The sequence below is a fragment of the Choloepus didactylus genome, chromosome 15 (assembly GCF_015220235.1).
Source record: "Choloepus didactylus isolate mChoDid1 chromosome 15, mChoDid1.pri, whole genome shotgun sequence".
NCBI lineage: Eukaryota > Metazoa > Chordata > Mammalia > Pilosa > Megalonychidae > Choloepus > Choloepus didactylus.
Genome location: NC_051321.1, coordinates 41767400 through 41791800, shown reverse-complemented (window position 1 = coordinate 41791800; position 24401 = coordinate 41767400). Strand labels below are relative to the sequence as shown.

General features: G+C 37.8%; 1 protein-coding gene across 1 annotated transcript in view; it reads right to left on the bottom strand.

Annotated features, from left to right (window-relative positions):
• Nucleotides 1-14701: 14701 nt before the first annotated feature.
• Nucleotides 14702-24401, bottom strand: part of MARCHF5 (membrane associated ring-CH-type finger 5) — a 61983-nt gene continuing 52283 nt past the window's right edge. The window contains exons 3-6 of the mRNA XM_037805180.1: nucleotides 22946-23076; nucleotides 16769-16952; nucleotides 16456-16622; nucleotides 14702-15710 (exon numbers count right to left, since the gene is read on the bottom strand). Coding sequence (XP_037661108.1) covers nucleotides 15594-15710; nucleotides 16456-16622; nucleotides 16769-16952; nucleotides 22946-23076 — 599 coding nt within the window. The 3' untranslated portion in view covers nucleotides 14702-15593. The remainder of the gene's footprint in view (nucleotides 15711-16455; nucleotides 16623-16768; nucleotides 16953-22945; nucleotides 23077-24401) is intronic.

The window sequence follows — 24401 nt, the reverse complement described above, 5'->3', positions numbered from 1 at the left end:
ACGGTTGCTGCAAAGGAGAGGCTAGGCCTCCCTATAATTGTGCCTAAGAGCCTCCTCCCGAATGCCTCTTTGTTGCTCAGATGTGGCCCTCTCTCTCTAGCTAAGCCAACTTGAAAGGTGAAATCACTGCCCTCCCCTCTACGTGGGATCAGACACCCCGGGGAGTGAAATCTCCCTGGCAATGTGGAATATGACTCCCGGAGAGGAATGTAGACCTGGCATCGTGGGACAGAGAACATCTTCTTGACCAAAAGGGGGATGTGAAAGGAAATGAAATAAGCTTCAGTGGCAGAGAGAATCCAAAAGAAGCCAAGAGGTCACTCTGGTGGGCACTCTTATGCACACTTCAGACAACCCTTTTTAGGTTCTAAAGAATTGGGGTAGCTGGTGGTGGATACCTGAAACTATCAAACTACAACCCAGAACCCATGAATCTTGAAGACAATTGTATAAAAATGTAGCTTATGAGGGGTGACAATGGGATTGGGAAAGCCATAAGGACCACACTCCACTTTAGTTTATGGATGGATGAGTAGAAAAATAGTGGAAGGAAACAAACAGACAAAGGTACCCAGTGTTCTTTTTTACTTCAATTGCTCTTTTTCACTTTAATTATTATTCTTGTTATTTTTGTGTGTGTGCTAATGAAGGTGTCAGGGATTGATTTAGGTGATGAATGCACAACTGTGTAATGTTACTGTGAACAATCGAATGTACAATTTGTTTTGTATGACTGCGTGGTATGTGAATATATCTCAATAAAATGAAGATTAAAAAAAAATAAAGTCTCCTATTAATGTAGAACCATCAGTGTCTCCCTTTAAATTTTTCAGTATTTGCTTCAAATATTTTAGGGCTCTGCTGTCAGGTGCATATATATTAATAATTGTTACATCTTCCTGTTGAATTTTCCCCTTTATCAGAATAAAATGACCATCTTTGTCCCTTGCAACTGTTTTTGACTTAGAGTCTATTTTATCTGATATTAGTACAGTCACCCCAGCTCTCTTTTAGTTACTACTGGCATGGTATATATTTCCATCTTTTCACCCTCTACCTATTTGTATCTTTGAATTTAAGGTTAGTCTCTTGCAGAAAGCATATGGTTGGGTCATACTTTTTTAAATCTGTTCTGTCAACCTCTGCCTTTCAACTGAAGAGTTTAATACATTTACATTTAAAGTAACTACTGATAATGCAGGACTTTCTTCTGCCATTTGCTATTTAGCCTTTGTTAGTCTTATATCTTTTTTGTCCCTTACTTCTGTTAATGCCTACTTTTATATTTATTTGATATTTTGTGTTGTACTACATAGAGAAACCTTGTCATTTCTATCAATATATTTTTCATCTATTTTCACAAATTTTACCATGGTTAAAATTTAACAACATCCCAAAATATAACAATCATATTTGGCTTGAAACCAACAACTCCAATAGTATTGCATATATACTTTTCCTATACTCTCTGTTCTCCCACCCTTTTTTTTTTAAGTTGCTACCACTCATACCTTTGTGCACTCTAAGTCCAAAGACATCAACTTACCATTACTTTCTATGCATTTGTAGTTTAGCACATGTAAGAAGAAGTGGAGTTATGTACCAAACAGTACACTGCATTAATACTGGCATTTGCAGTAATCCAAATGGTAACCTTTACTGTGATTTTTAATTTCTTTTTGCCACCTTGAAGTACTGTATAGTGTCCCTTCCTTTCAGTCTGAGGAAATCCCTTTAACACTGCTTGTGGGGCAAGTCTAGTGATGAACTCCCTCAGCTTTTGTTTATCTGGGAATGCCTTAATCTCTCCCTCAGTTTTGAAAGTCTCACTGAATATAAAATTCTTGGCTTGCAGTTTTTTATTGTCAGCACTTGAAGTATTTCAACCCACTGCCTTCTTACCTCCATGGTTTCTGGTGAGAAAATGACACACAATCTAATTGGGAGTCCCTTGTATGTAACATGTTGCTTTATTCTTACAGCTTTTAGAATACTTTCCTTGTCTTTTGCATTTGGTAGTGTGATCAATATATGGTGGAGTGTATTTTTCTTCCTATTTATCCTGTGTGGTGTTCTCTGGGCTTTTTGGATGTGCATATTCACATCTTTAAACTGATTTGGGAAGTTCTCGGTCATTATTTCTTAGAATATTTTTTCTGCTCCTTTCTTCCCCTTCTGGGATTCCCTTATTAAGTATACTGGTAAATTTAAAGATGTTTCAGGTGTCTTGGACTATTTTTACTTTCGATATTTGTTTTTTTCTTTCTGCTTCTCAACCTGACTCATTTTAAGTGTCTTGTCTTCAATTTCACTGATTCTTTCTCCTGCCAGCTCCAATCTGTTCTTGAAACCATCCTGGGAATTTTTCATTTCAGTTATTGTGGTATTCAACTCCAATAGTTCTGTTTGGTCCCTTTAAAAATTTTTATCCCCTTAATAAGACTTTCATGTTGCTCATTGTTTTTCTGATATCCTTTAGTTCTTTCTTTGTAGTTTCTTTCATCTCCTTGAGTGTTTCTAAGATCAGTTTTTAAAATATGGCTGCCCACATTCTCATCTTCTTTGATGGTGTTTTCTGGATTTTTTACCTCTTCATTTGGATGAGCCATTGTTTCATGTTTGTTTCTACTCTTTTGTTGCACCTTTTACATTGTAATATTTTAAAATGTTAACTCTTGGATTTATTCCCTGAGATGTTGTTTTCTTGGTTTTGTAAACAGCTAGTGATAAGAGATTTTCTTGAGCTTCAGCCCTCCTTTCAGGAAGTTGTGCCCATGGTGGGCACAGTGTGCAAGGTTTTCCTGTCTTTCTGAGTCTTTGTCCTGTTCTGGGCTTTTGCTTGTTAGTTGTTTTGGAGTTCCCTTGTTTATAGGAGTTTGGTTGTCCCATTTCCCAGGAGACAGATTTTCCTCTCCCAGGTGTTTGAAACTGGCAGGCCTTATTCCCAGATTGTCTGCCTCTATAGTTTTTAACACTCCTTTGTTGTCTCAAGCTGCTTTTACCTGGATGACACATTCTGGGAGGAAGGCACACTGACGAGCACTTTGCCATTTCAGTCTTTCCCAGCCAACAGGGCCAAGGACCCACAGACTGGGCACAGACTTCCTCCAAAGTGCCTTGGGGAGCAGATCAGGAAGGGTGCTAACAGCCTCTCTGATGGCTCCCCAAAGTTAAGCTTTCCTGGCCTGCAGCCCCCCTTCAGCTAACTGTCCCTCACAGCCCTGAGGAAGCACAGAGTCTTCACAGCCCACCACCACTGCCCCTGTTCAGGGAAGGTTGAAACAATGGCTGCTGCAGCCCTTGTCTGGGGTGGGTTGAAATAACAGCTGCCCTCAGAGCTGGGCCTCTGGTGATCAAAATTTGCTAATCAAAAGCCATGATCAGTGATCAACTGTGCCCACCCATTCTTGGGGAATAGGATTTTTATGTCCTTTTCTGTCATCAGCAAGTGTTCTGGTTTGCTAATGCTGCCGGAATGCAAAACACCAGAAATGGATTGGCTTTTATAAAAGGGGGTTTATCTGGTTACACAGTTACAGTCTTAAGACCATAGAGTGTCCAGGGTAACACATCAACAATCAGGTACCTTCACTGGAGGATGGCCAGTGGCATCTGGAAAACCTCTGTTAGCTGGGAAGGCACATGGCTGGCATGTGTTCCGGAGTTCTGGTTTCAAAATGGCTTTTTCCCAGGACATTCCTCTCTAGGCTGCAGCTCCTCAAGAATGTCACTCTTAGTTGCTTTTGAGGCTTTTGTAATCTCTGAGCTTCTCCGGAGCAAAACTCTGCTTTCAAAGGCCATCTCCAAAATGACTCTGTAAGCTGCAGCTCCTCTCTCAGCTCCTGTGCATTCTTCAAAGTGTCCCTCTTGGCGTAGCAAGCAGTGAGCTCCTTCTGTCTGAGCTTTTTATATGGTCCAGTGATTTAATTCAGACTCACCCTAAATGGGTGGGACAATAACTCTGTGGAAATTATCCAATCAAGGTCTTGTCCACAGTTGATTGAGTTACACTTCCAAGGAAACAATCAGTAGGTTCCAAAATCTAATCAACACTAATATGACTGGCCCCACAAGATTGCATCAAAGAACATGGCATTTGGGGGAGATAATATATTCAAACTGGCACAGCAATCTAGCTAGGGGCTGAACCCCTCTGCAGCCTGCCACAGAGTGGGGTATGGGCTAGCCACAGCATGGAGAAGCCAATTTACTGTTCTTTACTGTAATTTATCATCCTCTTCATCCTGTTCTTCCCTTGATGCTTCAGTGCTCTCCTGGCATCTGGAGTTTTAAATAGTTGTTTCAGGCAGTTCCTGCCTCTTTAACTATTGTTTTGGTGGAAGGATGGAGTCCTGGAGCTCCCTACTCTGCCATCTTCCCACAATTCTTCCCACCTTTCCACCTGAAAAAGTTGCACAACTTTTTCAAGTTTTTATTCTAAAATTTCCCTGTAGCCACATTCAAGTGTATAATTTAGTGCTGTTATGCTCACAATGTTGTGCTACCATCACCACCAGCCATTACCAAAACTCTTCCATCACCTCAAATAGAAATTCTGCACCATTTATCCATTAATTCCCCATTTCCTATACCCACCTCAACCTCTGGTAACCTGTATTCTTGTTTCTGAGTCTATGAATTGTGTATGGTAGTTTGGAAGCTGTTATGTACCCCAGAAAAGTCCAGTTTCTTTTAATCCATTCCTGTGGGTGTAGACCTGTTGTAGGTGAGACCTTTTGATTAGGTTATTTCAACTGAGATGTGACCCACCCCAATCAAGGTGGGTCTTGATAAAAGACAGAAAAGATAAAAGACAGAAAAAGCCAGAGAACTCAGAGAAAAATGTCCCCCAAGGAGCTGAGAGGAAGCCACTGAAGCCAGAAGCTGAAAGCAACAAAACCCAGGAAAAGACCAGCAGATGCCAGCCATGTGCCTTCACACATGACAGAGGTGTCCCAGATGCCATAGGCCTTTCTTCAGAGATGGTATCATCCTGTTGATGCCTTAATTGGGACATTTTCACAGCCTTAGAACTGAAAATTGTAAGTTAATAAATCCCCATTGTAAAAGACAACCTGTTTCTGGTATACTGCATTCTGGGAGCATTACAAATTGAAAAATTGGCCTAAGTATTTCAAAACAGTGAAATCATACACTATTTGTCCTTTTTGTGTCCGGCTTAAGTCACTCAACATGATGTCTTCAAGACTTATCCATGTTGTATATATCAGAACTCTATTCTTTTTTATGGCTGAATAATATTCCATTGTATATATATACTACATTTTGTTTATCCATTCATTAGTTGATAGGCACTTGGGTTGCGTCCATCTTTTGGCAATTGTGACTAAGGCCACTATGAACATCAGTATGCAAATTTCTGTTCAAGTCCCTGCTTTCAATTCTTTTGGGTATCTATGTAGAAGTGGGATTGTCAGGTCATATGCTAATTCTATACTTTCAGAAGAACCACCATACTTTCACAGCATCTGCACCATTTTACATTGGTACTGATAATATTTCTGTTTCTCCAACAACTGTAATTTTCCATTTAATAGTAGTGGGTGTGAAATAGTATCTCATTGTGGTTTTTTTAATTTCCCTATTAGCTCATGATGTTGAACATCTTTACATGTACATTTGGCCATTTGTATATCTTCCTTGGAGAAATGTGTGTTGAAGCCTTTTGCCCATTTTTAAATTTAGTTGTCTTTGTTGTTGAGTTAAAGGATTTCTTTATATATTCTGGATATTAAAACTTTATTGGAGATGTAGTTTCCAAACATTTTCTCCCATTCCATAGGCTGTCATTTTTTTGTCATGATAACATCCTTTGATGTGCAAAAGTTTCTAATTTTGATGATGTCCCATTTATTTATTTTTTCTCTTGTGCCTTGTGTTTTGGGTGTAAAGTCCAAGAAACAATTGCTCAACAAAAGGTCCTGAAGTTGCTTCCTTCTGTTTTCTTTGGGGGAGTTTTATAATTCTTAGGTTGCTTGATTATTCAGCCAAACCCATCAAACCCCTGACACTTTATGACCCTCTGTTGTAGCAGTCAGGGCTAAAGCAGCACATTAGCTGTAACCTTAACATCTTTTGTTAAGAATTACATCACTGTAATGGGACACTACTGTATACCCACCAAATGGCTAAAATTAAAAAGACTATTGATAGATAGCAGGATAGAGCCCATGGGGGGTATATTAAGTGGGAAAAGGTCACTTTTTAAGGAGACGGAAATGTTCTGTATGTAGTGGGTGTTGTTCACACAGGGTATACATACATAAAAATTCACTGAGCTGTTACCCTTGAAGATTTGTGTATTTTACTATATATTATACCTCAATAAAACAAAAGTATGCTGTGAAATTTAAAATAATATATGTCACAGCCTTGAGGAATGGATAATGGGCCAAGGGAAGAGTAGAGCATTTGCAATTCTGCATTCTCATCTATTAAATGGGGATAATAAACAGTGTAAAAATCAATAGAGGACAACAGAGCTGAGTCATCTAAGCAAAAACCAGTTGAAACTTTCCTATCTCTCTTCTGTTCTGAAGCCCCTTATACTATAGTTCAATAAATTCTTACATGGGTGTGGAAGGAGCTCCCTGAAGGGAAGATAACATTTCTATTCTATTCTATTATGATTTCTATTCTATTATGAATTCTTTATTCAGTAAACACCCTTCAATCCCAGCATCCTCAAATTACTGATTAATGTAGTTTGTGTGCTTACTACCAAGATATGTTAATATATAGGTTTATTTCTTTGTAAGGATGTATCACAAGGGTAGCAAAATGTTACAGCGCTGAGGAGAGAACCTAAGATGGCAGCTAGGTGAGACAGGGCAAAAAAAACACCTCCGTGAAAAATACTAGATAAAAGCCAGAAAGTGACCCAGAACACCAGTTCCAGCAATGCACCAGCCGGACAAGGTCTGCTAAACCCACAGGGACTGTGCATTTGGTGAAACCAGGAGTCTGCATTCTGAAACGAATGAGTAAGCTGGCAGAAAGTCCAGCGGCCACGCTGCAGTGTGGGGAAACCACGGGTTGGAATAGTTCTTTAAAAAACAAAACAAAACAAAACAAAATCCGGAAGTGGCTGCAGATATGGCAGTGAGAACCGCACAGTGAAGCACTGCAGGAGCAGGCTGTAGCCAATGCCTCGGTGTCTGGCGTGGAGGATAGCCCTCCCCACACCCGCTCCTGATTGTCTTGGGGCCAGGGGGATAGAGGGGAGCCAAAAGGAGAAAGAAACCACGCCCCATGCAGACATCTCTCTGGCAGGCTGGAGACACTCCTGCCCGGGCCATACCCACAGCCCAGAGCTGCGCCAAGAGTGTTTCCCACAGTGCCACGCACACACCACAATATAGAACGTGGACAGTGGCCTTTAGTGCACACACAGCTAATTGTCCCAGAGCTGGGAAGGTGGAGCTGTGCGAAAAAGGGGAAATTAACATGCCCCATTCAACCATCTTTAAAGCAGGCTGGGAATGCCCCTGCATGGCCCAGCGGCCCAGGGCTTCCCTGGAGGCTGGCGCATACTTGTGACATGGCACAGCCTTCCCTCAGCAGAGGTCCTGGAAGAGCACAGCTGGGAAGGGGGACCCACATGGAAATCCCAGGGTCCCTACACCAATACCAAGGACTTGTGGGTCAGCGGCAGAGACAATCTGTGGCAAGACTGAAATGAAGGATTAGACCTTGTAACAGCCTTAAATCTCCAGGAACACCTGGGAGGTTGATTATTAAAGCTGCCCTGCCTCCCTAACCACCCAAACACATGCCCCACATTCAGGGCGGACAGCACCAACAACACATCCAAACTTAGTGCACCAATTGAACCCCACAAGAATCAGATCCCCAGATACCACAAAGACAAAGTTGGGGAGAACTGACTTGAGGGGAATAGGTGACTTGCAGACGCCATCTGCTGGCTAGTTAGAGAAAGTATACACCACCAAGCTGTAGATCTGAAAAATTAGATATCGGTATTATATCCAGAAAGAATCCTATCAAGTAAAGTAAATGCCTAGAGGCCAAAAACAACAGAAAATCTTAAAGCATATGATAAAACCAGACGATATGGAGAACCCAAACCCAAACACCCAAATCAAAAGATCAGAAGAGACACAGTACTTGGCACAATTAATCAAAGACCTAAAATCAAACGAGAGCATGGCACAGGACATAAAGGACATGAAAAAGAACATGGCACAGGATATAAAAGACATAAAGAAGATCCTAGAAGAGCATAAAGGAGGAGAACCTGTGATGGCGGCTAGGTGAGACAGAGCAAAAAAACACCTCCGTGAAAAATACTAGATAAAAAACAGAAAGTGACCCAGAATACCGGTTTCAACAACGCGCCAGCTGGACGAGGTCTGCTAGTACCACAGGGGCCGTATACTTGTTGAAACCAGGAGTCTGCATTCTGAAATGAATGAGTAAACTGGCTGGAAGACCCGAAGCCATGCTGAGGTGTGGGGAAGCCAGCAGTTGGCGTTTAGAGACCGACTGGTTCTTTTTTTTACAAAAAAAGGGAAAAACCCAGGAGCAGCTACAGCTGTGGCAGTGGGAACCACCCAGTAAAACACGGCAGGAGAGAGGTGAGCCGGCCTCTTGGTGTCTGGCCTGGAGGACAGTCCGCTGCAGATACCCTCGGGGCCAGGGGAGCAGAGGGGAGAGCCAGAAGCAGAAAGAAACCCCATGGCTTGCAGCAGGCTCCACGGGGGGCTGAATAAACTTCTGACTGGGGCCGTGCTCACAGCCCAGAGCCCCATCAGTTGTCCCGGAGCTGGGAAGGAGGAACTGTGCGAGGAGGGGGGCTGAGATCCCCGTTTGGCCATCTTTGCATCAGGCTGAGAGCGCCCCTGCACGGCCCGGCGGCCTGGGGCTTCCCTTGAGGGATGGCGCACACTGGTGACATAGCACAGCATCCCCTCAGCAGAGGTCCTGGAAGATCACAGCTGAGAAAGGGGGCCCGCTTGGAAAACCCAGAAACGCTATGCCAAGTCTGGTGGTTTGTGGGTCAGTGAGAGAGAGGGTCTGGGGCTGAAATGAAATGAAGGCTTAGACTCTTGCGGCGGCCTTGAATCTCTGGGAACTTGGGGGTTTGAATATTAAAGCTGCCCTTCCTCCCTGGCCACCCAGACACATGCCCCACATTCAGGGTGGACGGCTCCAGCAACACACCCAAACTGAGTTCACCAACTGAACCCCACAAGAATCATTTCCCCACACATCACGGGGACAAGGTTGAAGATAACTGACTTGAGGGGTATAGGTGACTCACAGATGCCATCTGCTGGTCAGAGAAAGTGTAGGCCACCAACTTGTGTTTCTGAAAAATTAGATTGGTATCTTTTTTTACAACTTGAAAGAACCCTATCAAGCAAAGCAAATGTCAAGAGGCCAAAAACAACAGAAAATCATAATGCATATGATAAAACCAGGCGATATGGAGAACCCAATTCCAAACACCCAAATGAAAATATCAGAAGAGACACAGTACTTGGCACAATTAATCAAATAACTACAATCGAGAAACGAAAACATGGCAAAGGATTTAAAGGACATGAAGAAGACCATGGCCCAGGATATAAGCAACATAAAGAAGACCCTAGAAGAGCATAAAAGAAGACATTGCAAGAGTAAATAAAAAAACAGAAGACCTTATGGAAATAAAAGAAACTGTTGCCCAAATTAAAAAGACTCTGGATACTCACAATACAAGATTAGAGGAAGTTGAACAACGTCTCAGTGTCCTAGAAGTCCACAGAACAGAAAATGAAAGAACAAAAGAAAGAATGGAGAAAAAAATCGAAAAAAATCGAAACGGATCTTGGGGATACGATAGATAAAATAAAACGTCCAAACTTAAGACTCACTGGTGTCCCAGAAGGGGAAGAGAAGGGTAAAGGTCTAGAAAGAGTATTCAAAGAAATTGTTGGGGAAAACTTCCCAAACCTTCTACACAATATAAATACACTTCAGATACTAAAGGGAACCCTACTGACAGAGAAACAAAGAAAGAAGAGAGAGATCTAGAAAAATTTAACAGACATATATAGAACATTACATCTGAAATCACCAGGACACACATTTTTCTCTAGCGGTCATGGATCTTTCTCCAGAATAGACCATATGCTGGGACATAAAACAAGCCTCAATAAATTAAAAAAAAAAAAATTGAATATATTCAAAGCACATTCTCTGACCACAATGGAATACAAATAGAAGTCAATAATTTTTGATTTGTAACTCCACTATTTACTTCCTACAGGATATAAAATACATAAACTCTAATGATAAATCAGTGGTTTTGGACTCAATGTAAAATAAGTAATTTCTGACAAGAACTATATAAAGGTGGGGGAATGGAGGAGTATAGGAACATAGTTTACATGTCCTAGTGAAGTTAAGTTTGTATCAAAGAAAAGCAAGATTTTTATAGATTTAAGAGGTTAAATTTAAGCCCCACAGTAAACACAAAGAAATTATCAGAGAATATGACCATAGAGATGAAAAGCAGAGTATGGGTTACAAGAAGTGGGGGAAGGGGCAATGGGGAGTTAAGAAATGAGTGTAGGGTTGCTGTTTGGGGTGAAGGGAAATTTCTAGTAATGGATGGTGGGAACGTGATAGCATTACAACATTCTAAATGTGATTAATCCCACTAATGGAGGGAGGGGTTGGAATGGGAAGATTTAGGCTGTATATATGTTTCCACAATTGAGGAAAAAAAAAAAAAAGAAAAAGAAAAGAAAAAGACAGTCTAAATAGGCAATGACAATTAAATGCCAAGGATGATCCTGGATGGGATCTGAGGATGGAGGAGAGGAGACTCAAAGGGATACAGTGGGGACATAAGAAAAAAAAAAAAAAAGGAAAAAAATATAGAATGTAAGCTTTGTATCAATGTTGAATTTCTTGAACTTCTTAGCTGCATTTAATGGGATTGCATAAAAGAATGTTCTTGTTCATGGAAATTGTATATGTGAATTATATTGTTTGTTCAAAGATGTGTGCAGCTTGCTCTCATATGTTCAGAAGACGGGTCAATAGATGATGGATGATAGGGAGGAAGGGAGGGAAAGAAAGAAATGGTGGTGTGACAGGATGTTAAAGTTGGTGGATTGGGGTATCAGGAAGGGGGGTTGGGGTATGCTAAAGTTCTGTGTATGGGTTTTGTATTGTTTTTGCAACTGTTCCTGTAAGTTTGAGTTTATTTCAAAATAAAATTTTAAAAAATGTAACAGTGCCTTATTTACTTTTCTCTTAGAGAACTTCCATTAAAAAGGAAGTGAGCCAGTGGGGCACTCAGCAAATGAGAGGTACTCATTTGCTGCGTGTTTGAGCTGGTTCCAAGATGAGAAATTATTGAGATCAGTGCCTTCTTAGATAGGCTTCACATTTTATTAGCAAATGATCTGGACCTTTGAAAAACTGCTTCATTGCAAAAATAAAAATTAACTGTTTACCTTTTCATAAGTGACAAGACAACTAGCATTAAGATGAATATTTTGATCTTAAAAGGAAAGTTTTATCAAGTTCATGACATGTATATTGTGACTCTGCCATGTGCTAGGTGCTGTTCCTATTGCTAACACCCAGTAGTAAACAAAAGTAAAAAAATCCCCACCCTTATGAAGCTTACACTCTCATGGTGGCAATAACATCATAATCAGACAAAGGTCTGTCTGTTTTGCACTTTTAAGACTCTAAACATATCAAAGCAGGCTTATTCATCTTTCTACCCCAGAACTTAACACAGTGATCCTGGCTCATAAAAGATATTCAACAAACATCTGCTAAAGAAGTTTCTACTGTTGACTCACAGTAACCTTGGCATGAGCAGCCACTGAAAGATGCTTAAACCTACATGGGGTTGACCAGTGCAATAGCCAAAGCCTGTTGCTTACCCAAGGCTGTTGTAGCTACTCAGCTGCAAACCCCTTCCTCTTGCTCAGTATCTTTGCTTCAGGAATGCAATTAAACAAGACATTGTGGAACTCTACTCTTTCTAATGGGAGTGCTTGGTGGCAGGCAGAGCAAAGAAGAGGCAATCCTGAGATCCCAGTGGAACAGAGAGAAGTTACAGGCAAACAAAGGTCTACTAGGCACTTAAATCAACACAGATTTACTTAGTTTCTCACTATATTAAACTCTGTCCTAGAATGTTACCTTACTTAATCCTCACAATAACCCAGAGATAGGTTTTAATTCTTCATTTTATTGGTCCAAGAAAGTAATTTCACTCTCAACAAGTTTAAGTATCTGAGCTAGAATATGCAGCTAGGAATGTCCAACTCCTGCTGTTTCTCCTTTGCTAGCCTGTCTCCTAGATGGAGGTAATGAAATGACCTTGATCCAATACAATACCCATTGATGGAAGGGACTTCGTTTGATTTATTCATTCTAGAAGATTCTTAGCATCTCAGAGTAAAGCAGTTTTTTTTTTTTTTTTAAATAAGTGTTCACAACCATCTTGAATATACCTTAAGATATCATGGCATGAGACCATCCACAGATCTTGGAATAAGTACCAGTTGCTTGTCTAATTCTAGTGGCTCTGAGGATGGGTGAAGAGATAAAATTTAATCATTAGAACCACTTGAAATTTAGGCTAACTTGCTTATAAAATTAAAAAAAATTCTCTATACAGATTTTTACTAAAAGAAAAATCTCACTAGTTTCTTGGTAACTATGATTTAAAAAGAATTACACAAGCACGAAATTAACTTACTACATTTTGGTAGTTGTTCAACAGACAAAGTACACCTAGAGAACATAAAATTTCTTTATTCAACCTAATCCAGTCAGTATTGAGATAGTCTGCTATATTAAAAACAAGATGTTAAAAAAATTACAGCACAGTTAGCAAGACAGTGACAAATTAAGTCACTAAGTTTAACTTTATATTCTTCACAGTCATTTGATGATCATGTAATAACGAACAATATTTTCAGCCACTTTAAATGGAGAGATAAGTTAACTTCTGCAAAGAACAAAATTCTCCTAGTTGTCACCGAATTTTGTGAAAGAGGTTTAAAACATTAAAGTTTCTAGATAACACAATAAAGCGACATGAAAATAAACTGAAAAACACAAAATATACTCATCCCATCCCAGAAGTCTACATCATTCCTTTCATTTATCTCCTAATGTCTTTCTTTTATCTCTTCATTTCCCTTTTCCTAGAGTGGGAAGAACATATTTTCAAGAGATTATTTAGCAATTAGGAAACAACTACTACTCTGTAGGGGCCATTTCAAATATAACATGCCTCTGTTCCTTTCATTTCTCAGTTAATCCTGGAAATAGTCTTGTAAGTATAACTGCATTTCAGAGATGCATAAAACTGTAGCTAAGAGAAAGTTAAATCACTTGGCCAAGAACATACATACAGTTATTTTAAAAAGTTAGGATTTGAACCCAGGTCCATCCAACTCTATGTCAGTCCGTGCTTCATAGTGGTGCAGGCCAACTTTCAGGAGAGACTAAGGTTCTTCAGATTTAAAAGTGTTCAATTCCAGGGCTAGAGGCCACTCTGGACCCCAGGCACTTACAGTTTCTCCCCACAGCCCTAGAAAACCTCCCCCACAAAGGATTAGAGCTGTTGGCCCCCTGGCTCTCAAGAGCCCTGATGCCAATAAACCCAAGTAGCTACTCCCCCATCTTAGGTATTAAAGTAGTATATAAAGAACTGTGTGTTTGTGTAACTTGGTAAAAGCTGCCTAAAAGTTGTTCTATATAACAAAACTATGTAGGAAATTTCTATTTAATGTCTTTTCATATTGAAAATTAAAAAGAAAAGCCAATACACTTTGCAATTATAGCTACATGATCTAAATTATTATATTACATATCATAGAATTTATATTTTCTCTTCAGAACTGCAGCAGTGTTCTTAATAAGGCTCATTGTCAGTCAAATCTTCCCTCCCTCTCCAAATAATTAAAACCTTAATATTCAAATGCCAGTCACATAAATGTCATACATTATAACTCAAAATTAAGACATTCATACCATAGAAAGGTACTAGTCTTTAATTATTAAAATTCACACACATTACCGAAATCAAGCTCAATCTACAGCCACTGCACTCCTAAAGAGAAGTGGCCACTTATCAGTAAGGTGAAACATTTACTATTGTCATGCATTAAATACTTTGAAAAAGAAAAATAAGTTTTTAGAGCTATCATTTAAAAATTTAAGTTTAATCAATGAGAAGAACTGCAAGACCATTCGGACTGCTGAACACTAAAATGGCCACTCTTTATTGAAATGGCTTAAAATAAATAATTGCTTTTGAAAAATGAATATAAAACTAGTTAAACAGTGATCATTAAGGTCCTGGCCTCATCAACATGACAAGCAATTAAAGTCTAGAAACATTAGTATTGGTCTGCTATAATAAATTGGGTTAAGTCAAAAACAACAACCTCAATTTTTACTCAAGACTACTTGTTTTCAAAATTATCTCCTCCCTGACTGGTATAAAGAAAAAGAGCTCAAGGCCTCACCTTGTTTTACTCACTGCTGGTTTTCTATTTGCTGAAACTAGACAGAAACCGTTAGAGCAGGTACTGAGTTGGTCTTGTTCACCATTGTATCCCAGAGCACTTAGCCCAGTGCCTGGGCAAGTAGGAGGTGTTCAACAAATATCTGAATAACTGAACCAATGAAAGAAGAGAGTAAAATAACTTTATTTTTTGCAAATCTTTCTGTGCTCAAACTATTATAAACTGACAGCTCTAATTTCTAGAAATATGGATTTTAAAAACTTTACTCCAGTGATGGAACGATCTTGATGACTCTTATAAACACATACACACACACACACTCTCTCTCTCTTTCACCCCTTCTATATGTAATTCAGATTGCATGAGTCAAAACTACATTATCAACTATGAAATGTCAACATTATATAAATAAAATTGAATAGTGAAAAAGAGATCTGGAAGCCCTGTGAATTTTTACTCTAGACATTTTGGAGGTCACCACAGTTAAGAAAAACACAACAAATTCATTTGTTCAGATCATCATTTGAGTGGTTACACACATTTTTGGTTTGTTATTTATTTATAACTAATTTAATTTACATTTCCCTCATAGTAACATATGGTCCTATTTAGCAGATAATCAAATTATGCCAGTGAGAAAAATCCTCATAGTACCTTCAATGAATTGCTGATTCTAAGAAAACACTGAAAATGAACATGTACAAAAGAGGCATTTGAATAAAACAGCATGTGCATCTTTTAATATTTCCACAGTTTGATCTTTACATTTCTGTCTGGAGAAAATATGAACAAAACCCAGGTAGACCATGATAAGATAATGGTTCAGATGACTGCCATAAAGGAAGTACATACAAAATAATGAAAATAAATCACATTCTTAGGTTCCGTGATTACTGAGAGGATTTCCCCCGCCCTAAGTGCTTTATCATATTTCTTAAAAATATAGGAGCAGCAGATTATCACAAGTCTCCACTACTGTGCATAAATGATGTAATCAGAACAACAAAACAGACTCATATGGATGAGAGGACTGTAGAACAACTAGTAGTCATAGTTTTATGCTTCTTCTTGCTCTGGATAATTTAGAATTTTGCGGTGTGCCTGACGTAAATATTGCTGCTGTTTGAAGTAAACCTTAAATGCTCCTTTTATGGCAACAAAAGCAATTCCACCCTAAAATAAAAAGGAAAAAAAAATTTTATAATGCAGGTTTAGAGAAATATAATATTAAAAAGAATTTCATTTGGATCATAAAAGACATCTGCTTTGATGCTAAACTAATTCAGATGACTGCAAATGGATTGGTTCTCTTTTCTATTAGAGAGTGAAGAAAGGGAGAAAGATACAGATAATAGAGGACAGAGAAGCCTTCTCTGTTATCCTACCTGAGTAATCTTCCTTCTACTTAACTCTACATCCATTCTGATATAGAAGGGGGAATTGGACCAGGGCACTATGTGCAGATGCCCTAGATGGGGAAGTGGGAATAATAGTAATAATGAGAGCAGGTAACATGACTGCTTACTATGTGCCAGTAATTCAGATAAATTACCTCAATCTTCACAATAATCCTGAGGTAGGGACCATTATTGTCCCAACTCTACAGGATAGAGAAGTCAAAAAATTTCCTTAGGTTTCACAGCAAGGCAGTATCTGAGACAGTGTTTTTAATCAAGCAGTCTAATCCTAGAGCTGAAACCCTTCAGCTTGATCTTGTTGGCAAAGGGACAGGTTTGATGATTCACATATATTCTCTCTCAAGCTACAAGATAGCAGTGGGGATAAAATAAAGGTTTAAGACATGGCAGTCAGAGACTGAATATTTAAATAGCCCCGTTACTATGTATTGTTCTTTAACAAATACAGTTCATTCTCTTTTGTATAGTTATTTGAAAAATTAATATTAAAGCCATCTTACCAAGATTGTCCTTTGTAAATTAGAGTTAACACTACTGAACATCAGTTTACCAACTATAGTCGCAATAGTAGGAAAGACAAGGGCTCCACACAAAATTCGAGTAGCAGAGACATGATCTGCTAAAGGATTAGCCTCAGCTGGAATTCGAGGAACAGGACAACCAATCCCTAGAGGAAAAAAAAAAAGCAATTATCAAATTAGCTAAAATATTCAGAATAGCTAAAAATATTAAAACATTCCTAAAAAAGCATGTTGTGGTTCTTCTACAAGATCAGTTTGGCATGTACACTACAACCACAATTCAAGGCCTTACCTGGAAATATACTGTTCAAAATTTGTAATTTATTAGAGTATTTGCGCCATAGCCTAAGCACATAGTCCTCCCAGCGAATCATCTTGCCCAATATCAGCATGACAGGAATAGTAGGAAGTCCAATTAAAAGGAATAAAGGATCAGCTCTCTCCATAACATCCAAACCTTCCTTATGGCCTACAACCTGGGAATAAAAAAAAAACATTTGCTAGAATCCTTTCTTTATCTAATGAAGGTTGTGTGCTTTGAGCACATTTTATTAAAAACGTTAAATTTCAAAAGAATGCAGAAAAGAGTTGTAAAAATAAGCAGGGCAAGTATCAGTCCTGAAGTATTTATAAGAAATGTCTCTCATTCATGGGAGAAAAAAGCTCCCAAGCTTTTTCACGTATACACTGGAATAAAAACGCTTTAAAAATGACTGACATACAATGATTACCTTTCAACAGAGAAAGGGGACATCTAGTTCCTGCTTCCATTCCTCTTACCTGATTTAGTTAGATTGGGCCATAATTCTAGTTCCTACTGTTTTCCTGCTCTTCCTTTAAACATAACCAGTTAAGGGTTAGGGCTGGCTTTTAAGAGATGGTCTGAAAGCTTACTTCTTCTCAGCTGTTTTTCCTCACTGAGTAGGTTATCTGAGATAGGGTGTGATCGTTCTGGTTGGCTAAGTGTCTGCTCTTCAGATCCAACTCTCTCAAAGTGCAATTCCAAGTTCTAGATTTTGTTGTAGTAGTAGGATTGTAGTAGGAGGTCCACAGTTTTGACTACAGGTTCCAAGAACTTTCTCCAATCCAGGAACCCTAGGTGCTCTGCCAAAGGGTTAATGAAGCTAAAGCAATCCTTCTCCCTTAACCCCACCTGGAACAAGGTGCTACTTCTCAGATGGTTTAGATTCCAGAGGGAAAGAGGGACATGACTAATTGGCATTTGCCAATCTCCATACTTTCCCTACTCCCCAAATCCTTTTCACTTATTGATCAACCATGGCTTCACACTTCTCTCAACATTTCCATTCTCTCTATGAGCTTTTTATTTCTGACTAGATAATTTCTCTGGAAATTTTCTTTCAAAGATCAAAAATTACCTCCCTTTAGCCAAAACACTGCTTATAAATTAAAAATGTTTTCTTGAGGTATTTTTCTTGTTGTGGCATGGGTAGGAGATTATTTCAGAGTCTTGTGCTTTTAGCCCACCCAAGTATCACAGAGTCAGGTGACAGTTTTGTAGGAGGTTACCTACTATATAGGTCTCTGTAGTTTTTCAGGTCATATGTAAGAAACCGGCCAGGAAAGGTTTGAAATGACCTTGTTGTATTTTGAGGGAGTGGAGGAAAAAGCAAGGAAGGGAAGAGAGGAAAGGAAAAAAGGAGTGAAGACTAAAAAAGCTGCCAGGGATGAAATATACACAGTAAAGTAAGCTCATGAAAAAGTAAATGGAATTTTTCCAAAAATGAGATGCCTTTTATTTACAACAATATATAGTTGTAATACTGGGAGATAAGTAACAAGGTCAGGCTGAGAATGGTCAGGGCAAACTGAAATTCTAGGCAATAGACTCGATTCAGGTACAAATGTTTTATAAAAGTGTGTGGAACATAATAATAGGATGGTGTATGGGAATCCTGTATTTTAGGCATGACTGTTCTATGAACCCATAACTTCTCTAATAAACAGAAAAAAAAAAAAAAGTATGTGGAACAGACCAAGTGGGTGCTTTTTAAATTTCAGCTAAGGGAATTGTGTTTTACCAATAACGCTTTTCCAAAATACTCCATTTTTATATCAGTTAACATTTTCAATATAATGATCACATTAAAGTATTAACTAAATGTGATTTAAATACTCTCAAACTGTTAGCAAATAAATTCAGAAATATGAAAAATTCATTTGTCAAATCATGTGTTTTTTTTGGGGGGGGGTGGTTTAGAAATATAAATATAACGAAGTGAATATTCAAGTATGGATTATATAGCAAGAGAAAGTTTATTCCTCATGAGTAGCAGTAAAAACTTTACAACCAGATGTCTACGGATGAGGAAACAAAAAGAAATAGGGCAAAGAGTGAGCCAAAGGCCCCTTGTCCCACTGGTTACAGCTAAAGTGGAGACAGATGCCGTTTCATGCAAGTAAGAACTGGGCTGAGGTTCACCAATCATTCATGCACGCATGCATGTATTCATTCAACTGAGTACTGATTATGTGCCAGACAGAGGCCTAGGTGTAGGGAATAAAAAAATGAGTTAAACGACATCTCTGGGTGGTGAGAGACAATCAAATCAAACAAATATGTAAATACATATACTGTGAAGGAAAGAGGGTAGTATAACATCTGCTACCACACTCATACTCAAAGGCAATAAATAAAAGCTGAAGTAATCAATGAGCTTGGCTTAACTTCTGGTCTTATTCCCCAAAATTTAAAAAGATTATCCTTAAGATCTCAATTTTGGGGTGTGATACAGGAACTATAAAATGCCTTCTCTAAGAATTTGTTACGCATGTATCATTATATCCAGCCAGGCCTGTAGTTCACTGCTGCTGAAAGGTCAAGAGTTTTAATTAAGGTCTGCTCTTTTTAAGCACTGACTATTAGAATCTCGCTTTTAAATGGGAGGATGGAATACTGATGAACTAACATGTTTTCTAGTCAGAATTAAGGGTAGTTAAGTATAGTATAATAAAGAATAAACAATGCTTATGGGGGTTGTCTTTACATTAGATGCAAGAGTGGGAACCAGGCTGGATATTAAGGGTCCACCTTTCAGGCTAAATGTTTCAGCTGCTTTTGGGAAGAAACTTCACTTAAGGAGCCCCAGATTAAGGACAGCAGCCTAGTGCTTCTTTGAAGCTATGTGGAACTGGTTTTGTAAAACCTATAAACTAGGAATAATTAACAGTATCTGTATTACAAGATTATTGAAGGATTAAATGCATTAGCACTTAAAAGGTGTTCAACCCAGTGTGTGTTTGTGTGTGTGTGTGTGAGCTATCATGTTGTCTATTGAATAAAAATACAAGTAGAGGGTTCCATTCAAGTTCCCCACAATTAGCAACCACAGAACATCAGAGTCTGGTCCCCTGAGAGGGAAAGGGAATAAATGGGGGAAAAGAATTGTGTTCTCCTTCCTTACCTTATTTACTTGAGCTCTAGAGTAGTCAGAGAACAGAAAAAAGAAACAGTGCGCATACCCTATTAAACATATTTGGGCAGATAAAAGTCTTCCCCATACTCTTAAATCACCCAACAGTACTATCATCACAGCTAACCTCTCTCAATTCTGGGTTTAAAAAAAAAAAAAAAGTCTTTTCAAGTGAGACAGTATATGTGAAGGTGATTTCCACATGGTAACAAACAATAATATGTATTAGTATAATTTTAGGTTTTCTTTCTTTATTGTCACCTAATCAATATATTCATTTTTGTCTCCTTGCTTATATCATTTCCTATTCTCTACCAATCCAAATTCACTATTTCCTTCAAGGGTCAGCTCAAGACCACTTTTCTCAAAATTTCAAATGATCTTTCACTTTTTCTGAAACTTTCTGAATGAATCATCCCAGTACAGTTTGAAATGCCAATAACAGCTGGTAGCACTTTTTGGAAGGCACAAACCTATATTCTTTAATTGGCTCCTGTTGTTAAAGTGCCCACTAATAAAGAGGCACTTCACTTAAAGCACATTAATTCTTAAGAGAAATCACTCAATCTTAGAGGGTCTCAGTTCCCTCAGTTAAAACTCACCATACTCCACCCGCCCCAAAGAAAACAAAAACCCTGACCCAAACATCTGCATAATGTATCTGTACAGTAAATAATGTACAATATCTTCTGCTCTAGGTCTCATGTCTTTGTCAGTCTTTGTGAATAGTCCTGAATTTTTAAAAATATTTTTTATTGTAAAATACAACATATATACAGAATAGTGATAACTTTCAAAGTACAAATTAATAAGTAGTTATAGAACTAATTTCAAAAAATGTTAGGGGTTACAGTTCCACAATTTCAGTTATTTCCTTATTGTGAAATATAACATTTATACAGAAAAGTGATAATTTTGTCCTGAATTTGAGGTAACGATGTATTGATACACATTAATGGAATTTAACAAATTAGTGCAGAGAATATAATCAGTTAAACAAATCTTGTTACTATCTGATGGAAGCTGTCACATAAAAAGACAATAAAAAATCAATATTTATGAAAGCCTTTTATGTGTTAGTCTCTGTGTAGATGGTGTAACAGGGAATAGAGAAATACAAGACTGGCTTTGCTTTCAAAGAAATTATCTGCTTGCAGGAACATTAAGGCTCAATTACAGGAAAAGTTTAATAGCTTAGGGAATCTATATAAGAAATATCACTTGGTCAGCATAAGATTAGCTCTCTTTTGAGGTAATCATGAATGCAGAGGAACAAGAAATCACAGTGGGCAGAAGTTGCCTGTTAAGTTTCATGAAGGAAAAGTAGCTGAACTAAGCCTGGAAGGAGGGTGTAGATTTGGTTAAGTGGACAGGGGACTGGAAGGGCAGGTATTAGGTAGAGACTGACATAAACCAAAGGATGTAAAAAACTAAAAAATATAAAGATGGGATTGGAGGAGATAGCCAAATAGGTCTCAAAATAGAATAAAGCCAGGCAAAAGAAATGTTTTAAGCCAGTGTTTCTAAATCTATCTACTACACTCACAACAAATGTTTTATTCTTTGTGATTCATTCCAGTGACTAGATCCATGTTTTTGTGGTGTCATCAACATTTTTTGAAGAAACAAAGCCTCACAATACTTTGTCTCACCATGACTATTAATGGAGCAACTATAAAGGCTACTCTCTACAGACTCTGGCATAGATATGTTATATGCAATTTTTAGAATATTAGATAAATCCTTCCATACCTTTTTCTTCCATTCATACTCTATTATATTAAAGAAAAGCAAAGTATATCACCTGTGAACCTAAGTGTGTTAAGTATTATGAAACACTTAACAACCAAATTAGCTGCTGCTCTTAAAAAAACCACTCCTTACGGCAGTGGAGATGGGGAGTAATGTGTTAAATATATTATTTTAGGAAGATTTATTTGGAAGGATAGATTGGTAGAAAAGAACAAAGTCAGAGAAACCAATTAAGAGGCTCCTTTAGCCATCCAGGTATGATGGGAGAATGACAAGAAGTCATCAGATGATAGAAGTTGTGAAAAGGAAGCCATAGATGCAAGACACATCAAAATGGAAAAATTGCTTGGACTTGATCAGTAGAATGAATAGAGGACAGTGAAGTACAAGGAGTCAAAGATAACCCTAAGAATGTAGGCTGAAAATAAGAGTAAATAGAATAACTATAGTAGGAATTAAAGATACAGAGAAATTATAATGGGGAAAAATTTAGGATTCACACTGAGGAAAAGACAAGTTTGATTTCAATAACATTGAATGTTTAGTCATAAGAGGTCATTCAAGAAGTTATCAATTTGGAAGTAAAGGACAGGATTTGGGGAAAGATCAGGACAAAATACAAATATCTGAGCATGAAAGCACAGAGATAACAGGTGGAAATCTTTAAGGAAGAAGTATATAGAAAAAAGTGTCAAGGGCCTGGGACAAAATCTTAAAATTTAGATCTCACTAATCTTCATCAACAATTATTTTTTGTAGTACTATTTATTATAATAGCAAAAGACTGGACAACAACTTATTGTCCATCAACAAGAGACTGTTAGTAAATTATTCTATTTTCAAACAGAGAATACTATACAGTTGTTAAAAAAAAAAAAGGGATGCTTTCTAAGGTCTTAACATGAAAAGATCTTCAAGATTCACTATTTGCAAAAAAGGAGAGATGCAGCTATAATAAACTTCCTTTTGGGTTGAAAAAAAAAATGTGTGTGTGTGTGGGAAGAACATTTATTTTGCTTGAATAAAGAAATATTTACATAAAGTCTGGAAGAATATACATGAAATTAACAGTATAGTTACCTGGGGAAGTGAGGGAGAACCTGGACATATGAAGGACAAGAGTGAGAGGGACGCTTTTCACTGGCTAGCTTTTTATATATTTTTTTATTTTTAAGCCATAAGATTGTTATTGCCTATTAAAAAAAAAAATAAAAGATCCTAACAAAAATCTAATAGATCTTCACAACAAAAGTAGTATCACTGAATATAGTAAAATGGTGAACCTGCATCACTGTGACAGCTCCATAAGTCACAGCTGTCCAATAGATAGAGCCAACCATTATTCCCGCTGCAGCAAATGGACAGGCTTTTGAGATCAGTCTATCTGCAAGATCCAAGACGTAAACAACTGGACCTGTAATACAAAAAAAAGAGGTAAAATTTCAACACAAAATGGAGTTTTAAAAATGAATTGTTCATTATTTTCCACATATCTAAAATACAAATGAAGTCGTATGTTGTGATGCTTTAGAAATAACTGTTATAAATATGATTAGAACCCAGATTTGAATACAGAATTTCTCAGTCATTTCCATGAATAGTTAAGTTTTACTCCTAAATTCTAGGAAACGGACCCTTTAAAATTTGATCTCTATCACCAAACCTATTAAAAATTCAAATACAGCTGCTTCTTATAAAGGAAACAGTCCTTTCACTTCCATCTCTTAATCACACCGGCTACTGCACAGTGAAATGGTCATTTTAGTTTACTCTTACCGAACACTTCCTGGCAACATTTAGATTTTTTAGCATTTGGTAGGAATATCACTTCTCCGACTTTAATTACTTCCTTGGTATAATGTAGAGAAGTAACTAAGGCTATTTTCTTGAAGTTATACAAAGGCAATTTATCTTCCTTTAATATTCAAAATGCTAGTTCAGTTGAAAATTATTCACTTAACAAACTTGTTTTTATTATCATGATGCCAGTTTTTATGGCATTACAATAGCTGTATGTGCCAATTACACTTTTACCATTATATATTTACTATGAAATCTGACTACTTCTTTCCTGTGGAAGTTATGTGGAACAGCTACATTTGGAAGTACTAACTGCCATCAAGCTGTGCATAATTTAGCTCCAGAATTTTCCACAATAATGGAAGGACCTCAGGCCTGTTTAATCAAGGCCCAAAGAACAGAATATCTAATTTTAACCAAAGGAGCATGAAACCTCTTGATATACAGTAATCATATTACTGTATGAGTTGAATACTCTCTCTATATAAACTACTTTACTTGGGACATTTTCTTAGACTATTTAAGACTTGTTACCTACCTTCTGGGGCCTTACAATCTTAAAGGAGGATGTTGTACACAAAAACAATTCATTTTCACTGTACAAATAAATTAACATACCAACAGGATGATAAAATAATTAAATGTTTAAGAATAAGGCATCCGTCCATAGAGCCCCTGATCAAGACTCCCCCCCAAAAGGTGAAGCTACTCATGTCACTAGTCACTAAATAAAGAGACTTCATTGTGAACTAGAAAGAACATTAGGAGACATGTCAAAGGACCCAAGATTTAAACGTAGCATATTTAGTTCTTTGTTAAGCTCCAACTTACATATCATTAAACACTATGATAAGGTATCTTTTGGGACCAAAGAGATAAAGTAAACCTAGTTCAGTGCATACTGATTCTACACCGTCTAATAAAAACAGCATTTCCTGA